At 40.5% G+C, this 6719-nt stretch overlaps 1 protein-coding gene across 1 annotated transcript; it reads right to left on the bottom strand.

The window, feature by feature from the left end:
* Positions 1-78: 78 nt before the first annotated feature.
* On the bottom strand, positions 79-5207 carry ppifb (peptidylprolyl isomerase Fb). Its single transcript, XM_027028473.3, has 6 exons — positions 4994-5207; positions 4426-4456; positions 3377-3465; positions 1996-2092; positions 1020-1095; positions 79-818 (listed from the first exon to the last, which is right to left on the bottom strand). The coding sequence occupies exons 1-6, from the start codon at positions 5141-5143 to the stop codon at positions 683-685; spliced, it is 579 nt and encodes a 192-aa protein (XP_026884274.1). The 5' UTR covers positions 5144-5207; the 3' UTR covers positions 79-682.
* Between the last annotated feature and the right edge of the window lie 1512 nt (positions 5208-6719).

Here is a 6719-nt window from a genome sequence, read left to right as displayed (position 1 = left end):
CTACTACACATCAAACTTGAGTCTGGCCTGTGGATGCTTTAACTTTCTAGAGGAGACAAGAGGCAGAAAGACCTGGAGGACCACATGTCAAAGGTTTTATTCCTGAGATTAGTTACAGTTCAGCAAAACAAGAAAGACTAAACAAAGTGAAAAATAAACAAATTACTACCCTTAACTGCAGAACATACCCTCTGCATTCCTTAGGCAACACTACATTCAGAGCCAACTCACATGCACACAAATATACATTGTACAAGTGTGTGCACGCACACACACACACAATCAGTGAAGTCATGGTTATTCAAATAAACTTCAGTCAGGTTTTACATCATTTAAAGTTTGTAATCACCCAGAAGTACATCTTGAACAGAGGAAGCACCCTTGAAATGTTTATTTTTCACAAAATTTAAGTAACATTCACATTAGAACAAGATTTAGAACTCTACTCACCTAAGAGTTCAAAGCCTATATTTAGCCAGTTAATCCACCCCATTACTTCAGCCCTAATGCACATCTCCAGATATGGCTGTTATTGATGCAGACTTTTCAGCAAAAAAAACATACACACACACAGCTAAGTGGTTCACGCTGTGTGCATTTCTGCTAGGTTTCAGGTGTATTTTTGATCAGTGCTGAGTGTGATTACAGAGCTCTAGAGCTGGGATAGACAGTTGTATTCAATCTACTTCAGCTCTCCACAGTCAGCAATTGTGATCCTCTTGGAGGTTTTTCCAGAGCGAGAGCCTAGAGCCTCCACCTGCTTCACCACTTCCATCCCATCCTTCACACTGCCAAACACCACATGCTTCCCATCCAGCCTGCTCACACACACAAACACACACTTCAAGAAATGCATATACACAACATTGTAATTTTGTGCTTGCATATACATATATACTAAGAAAAAGTTGGAGAACAAATCCAAAAGAACTCAGCAACAAATTGAAGCAACATGGACAGAAACTGAAACTTGTGTGTGTGCAATATATTTTTTAAGTTCATACACAGCTTTAACATACCACTGTGTTTTAGCAGTGCAAATGAAGAACTGGGAGCCATTGGTGTTGGGTCCAGCATTGGCCATAGAAAGAATACCTACAATACACAAGATAGTGTTACCACTAGCTACCTTTAACTTTAAACATATTTGAACAATCAGAACAAGACTGTCAAGGGTTTATACTCATGGGAGAGACATGGGCTGAACATGGGTCTTCAACAACTAAGTAAACTAAAGGTGACTGAAATGGTTTCGTGCATTACTTTGATAAGCAATGCCATCTAGTGGTGGTTAATTATGCTTCAGTCAGATGGTTCTTTGTTTTTTAAAAGAACTCCCAATCCCTGCAAGTCTTTTCTGCCTTACCATGGATTGCAGTTGCTATACAGTTTAATCTTCAGCTTTTTGTGGGTGAACCCAATGCAACAAGGACTCCTGAAGGATTGGCCAATTGCTGTAATTGGACAGACAACTGCAGTAACAAGTCTCCTGATGAACCTACATGTTCACAGTCATGTTTTTCAAAACATACATGGCCTTAAGTCCTTTCTACATGTCAAACAAAAAACCTCCCAGTTTAATACTAGAGGCCTGAAGATGTGAGGCCTAGTGAATTCTAAATGAATGCCACATAGGACTACAAAACACACACCACATGTGCCCACAAGTTATTTTTCCAATTCCTGTGCTGTTTTTCAAGAAGGTTGTCAATGTGAACACTACTCAAACCATGTGTGGATTTTTCCCAGCATGGCTGTCTCTGTGAACACTACTCATACCATGTTCTGTGTGGTGTTTTTGTGTGCCTCTGCCACTTTATACTATTACATAGCTTCCTGATCTGAGTTTTTGTAATTGAGAATCTGTGTTAACAAAAATTAAATATTTCTTTAAAAAGTCTCTTCAGTAAATTGTATGAAAAGATAAGCAGAGGAAAAAAAATTCCCCTTTAAATCCATCCAAAACAGATCAGACCAAACACTTAGTGCCGTCACCTGGCCCAGTGTGGTTCAGTTTGAAGTTCTCATCTGGAAACCGTGGGCCGTAGATGGACTTTCCTCCCGTGCCATTTTGATGGGTGAAGTCGCCGCCCTGCAGGCCAAACACAGTATTCACCACAGCTCTTCAACACGCTCAAGCTCCAGACCACTAATGGCCAATATAGGCTTCATTTACAGTTTCAGAAATTTCACCGATCTCCTCTTATACATGAGGGATAAACAGTTTTCCTCTACCATTCGAGTCAGCCTACCTCATTTTAATAGTTTAGACCATGGCATTGTTAAATAATTGATTCTGATGTCATTACTTATTTTTTCCTAAACCAAGTGAAAGACATTTAACTCTAGCCATCAAGCAAGGAATACGCATTATAGCATACATCACATATTGTAGTGCTACAGTGCAATGCAGAGGTAGTGTATTTCTCTTTATTTTTTGAGTTACAACTGCACAAATAACAGAAACAATGGAGGTTCTTCTCTGAAGACTTCTAAATATGAATATATAGTTTTGTTGGCCCAGTAGATATGGGCAGCAACGAGTAGATTTCAAAGGCAAGCCATCACGTGCAACTAGTGAACTTTCTTAAATGTTAAACTCTGATTTACAGCAGAGTGAGTGTGAAATACCGATTTACAGTCTGGCCTCAAGAGGGAGTCCCTGGGTGTTTGCTCTCATTTCTGCAAGACCCAGTTTGGTCAAGTCTGAGGGCTGGATTCAGTCATCATGCACACATCATTCTCAGCAACTGCTGGACTGAAGAAAGGGCAGAAAAAGGCCTAGGAGCCCCCATTCTTTTGTGATCCTCTTTGTAGCAATTAAAAGGGGCATTCAAAGTTAATTACCAACTACTTTGCTACATGACCTCACCCTTCTTTCTGTCTTCTATTTCCACACAACTCACTCCAATCCAGATCTACCAGTAGTCCCCAAGACCAGGCAGGCCTTACTGACTTTGCTAATAATAGGACTGATTATCAGTATTGTTGCCCCAGGATGATAAACACCATCCCTGCTTTAAGTGGAACAGTAATCTGAAAATGTGGTTCCTCTGCACCAACTTGGCACTGCTGCACAACTGAGATACCAAACTGTGCTGCTGAGTCACTCCTGTCTGAACGGAACAACATGAGCAGCCCAACTTGTCTCCTGACAAGTCAAAGACATCACACAACCTGTTGAATCTTGCTTTGGAGGGAAGTAATTCCTGTCCACATTGCCCACCGAACTTTCAATTCCAAAGAAACATGCCAAAGAAGCAGCTCATAAGGACCAGTATGGTCCAACATGGTTGGGTGCTTCAAACCTAAGAGCTACTTTACACGCATGAAGTTGGATTTCTGCTGGATACATTACAACAGTGTGTGTAGCTACCTGACACATGAACTGTGGAATGACTCTGTGGAAGATGGAGCCTTTGTAGCCAAAGCCATGCTCCCCAGTACATAGCGCTCTGAAATTCTCTGAGAGAGAGAGAGAGAGAGAGAGAGAGAGAGAGACATGAGGTGGAATCTATGTAAATGTGTATGAATTACTTAAAATGAATGAATGCAAAATGCACCCTTAATCTACCTGACCTTTAAATCTGAATGCGCCTACATGCGCGATTTTACGGTATTTCGCTTCTCACCGCAACCGTACGTTCCTTAAGCAAAGAGAAACGGTGACTTTCTTGTATTTTGACCTTTGGCGTAAACACGCACTTTCACTACATTTAAAAGTACAAAATACAGCTTACCTAATTGAACTAGTTTACTTGCATCATTATGTTAAACTATTTAAATATATTACTAATTGTGTTTAATAGCATTATATAGAAAAACATTTTTGCACAATGTTTTTCAGAAGTTCATTATAGAGCTTGACTGCCAGCTAAAACAGGGGTCATCAGTAGTGCAATGTTGCAAATGTGCAGGGCAGGGGGTACTTCCGTGCTGAAAAACTCTACTGCCAAGAGTGGTAGCCCTTGGCTATCATCAGATCAAGTTTGAAAAGATTCTATTGTTCCAGGTTTAATACATCAATATTAAAGTCCTTGTATTTGTAATGATGTTCAAATGCCCATTTAGTTTAGAGAAAGAATGGCTACATTTTCCCATAAGGCCAAAACAGCTCTACAACCAGCCAGGTGTGATAACCTTTGGCCTATCAGCAGTGCAAATTTGGACAGAACTGTTTATAAAATCTAATTGCACAATACAAAGCTGTCTAAAAATATAAGTAATTGTGTTTAACATAATGATGCAAGTAAACTAGCTCAATCAAGTAAGCTGAATGTTGTACTTTTAAATGTAGTAAAAGTTCGTGTAAACATCAAAGCTCTTCCAAAAATACGAAAGAGCGCTAGGTTGCGGTGAGCAGGGAAATACCGTCAAATCGCGCATATATGCACGTTCAGATTTAAAGCACGGATGTTGTCTTACCTGCTGTTTTTGGAACAACGTCGGCATTCAGCTGAAGAAGAACAACAACAACAACCCAAGTCACTGAGGCGATATTTATAGCTAGCCATCTACGCAGGAACATTTACGATACACGCGTAAAATCAGTTGTTCTTACTTCAGAATCAGACTTGTGGAATCAGACTTGTGCCTGTCTATTCAAAATATAGGCAAACGATACTTTGAGAAAATGCTCTTTCCCTGCATTTCTAAACTGTTTGTCTTATGTATCGCTATGTTACAGCCGGCTGTAGCTAGGTAGACGTTGCCTGCAAATAAACCCTTCATAGACCAACAACTGCATTCTCACACTTCACTGTCTAACGACATGAACGCTAGCGTTAACTATCTGAAATTAGACCGGATCATAGTATTAATCAGGTTGCGATTGGCCATTTTTGCTGAACTCAAAACTGGTGAAAACGAGGTACAAACGATAACCAGGCAATATCCGTCTTATAGACCATATATACTTATTAGCTTAAAGGCTAAGCACGGTGGGCTAGCTAACTAGGAACCAAGTCCACGCGTCAAGTTCAATCACGCTTACCTCGAAGGTTACTCGACCCAGCGGCTGATTATCCGCTGCGATATCAAAGAATACGACGGGATTGTTGTTGACTTGGGGCCCGCTTGCATACATACGAGCAGCTGTAAACGCTAAGGAGCATAATTTAATTCTATTACTTATTAAAATCATTGTCGTGCTATCACACCGTCAGTTAAACCGCCTGTTTCACACCGCCACAGGAAGTTGAGCGCAACCACAGCAACACTGTTCCGCGCTGCCCTCTTTCGTATTTTATACACTCTGATAAGGATATTTTCTACATTTTATTTCTTTAGAAAATGGCTTTCAAACTAAGTGCAACCACGTCTCATTAAGTGATCAGCTGAATAACGTCCTATAAGTAAAGGTGACAACTACATCTGAACTTCCAAACTTACATGTGCAGTGCACATTTTATTAGAAACAACAAGCATATCATAGTTGGTGAATTTGGAAAAACTTTGGTTGAAAGTGGGCTTACAACTAAAGGTTTAACTGGTACGTTAAAGATAGATAGATAGATAGATAGATAGATAGATATGTTTATTAATCCCAGGGGGAAATTGACATATTGCAGTAGCTCAAGGTAAAAAGAAAACAAACAAAAATATATACACTATCTGGATTTAACTAAGCAAATAGGCAAGAGCCTCCCATTGGATAATTACTGCATGGGTGATTATGTTTCAGCTGGCAACAAGTTAGGGTTAACCCTAACTGATGCAGTGAGTAGCTTCTGATTTGTTAAACAAACAGGTTGAAAGACACATCCTGTGGTCATGGAAAAGATGTTAATCTGTTTCAGAATGGTCAAATTATTGGCATGCATCAAGCAGAGAAAACATTTAAGCAGATTGCTGAAACTACTAAAATCTGGTTAAGAACTTTCCAACGCATTATTAAAAAGTGGAAGAACAGTGGGAAAAACAACGTCTTCGAGGAAGGAATGTGGATGATCGTGATCGGCTATCACTTAAACGTGTGGTGAAATCAAATCGCAGAAAAACAACAGCAGAACTCAGGGATATGTTTAATAGTGAAAGTAAGAGCATTTCCACACGCACAATGCAAAGGGAACCCAAGGGATTGGGACTAAACAGCTGTGTAGCCTTAAGAAAACCACTTGTCAGTGCGGCTAACCAGCAAAAAGTGGCTTCAAATTGCTTGGGAGCATAAAGATTGGATTCTGGAGCAATGGAAGGTGGTCTGTGGTCTGATGAGTCCAGAGTTACCCTGTTCCAGAGTGATGGGCACATCAGGTTAAGAAGAGAGGTGGCTGAAGTGATGCACCCATCATTCCTAGTGCCTACTGTACAAGCCTGTGGGGGCAGTGCTATGATCTGGGGTTGCTGCAGTTGGTCAGGTCTAGGTTCAGCAACGTTATGTGCCCAAAGAATGATGTCAGCTGACTACCTGAATATACTGAATGACCAGGTTATTCCATCAATGGATTTTTTTTCCTGATGGCACGGGCATATTCCAAGATGAGAATGCCAGGATTCATTGGGCTCAAATTGTGAAAGGGTGGTTCAGGGAACATGAGACATTTTCTCACACAGATTGACCACCACAGAGTCCAGACCTGAACCCCATTGAGAATTTTTGGGAAGTGCTGGAGAAGACTTTGTGCAGTGGTCCAAATCTCCCATAATCAATACAAGATCTTGTGGGGAAAAATTAATGCAACTCAAGGTTCTGTGTGTGTGTGTGTGTGTGTGTGTGTGTG

This window comes from Electrophorus electricus, chromosome 15 (genome assembly GCF_041902795.1).
Source record: "Electrophorus electricus isolate QZ-2024a chromosome 15, ASM4190279v1, whole genome shotgun sequence".
Taxonomy (NCBI): Eukaryota; Metazoa; Chordata; class Actinopteri; order Gymnotiformes; family Gymnotidae; genus Electrophorus; species Electrophorus electricus.
This window is presented reverse-complemented; position numbering and strand designations above follow the sequence as displayed.

Bases quoted from the DNA above. Each gene is read 5' to 3' on its own strand.
- ppifb (XM_027028473.3), bottom strand. From the start codon at position 5,143: ATGATTTTAATAAGTAATAGAATTAAATTATGCTCCTTAGCGTTTACA. The intron at 4,457-4,993 runs GTAAGCGTGATT...GTTCTTCTTCAG, and splicing joins TGGGTCGAGTAACCTTCGAG to CTGAATGCCGACGTTGTTCC. The intron at 819-1,019 runs GTATGTTAAAGC...GTGTGTGAGCAG, and splicing joins TGCACTGCTAAAACACAGTG to GCTGGATGGGAAGCATGTGG.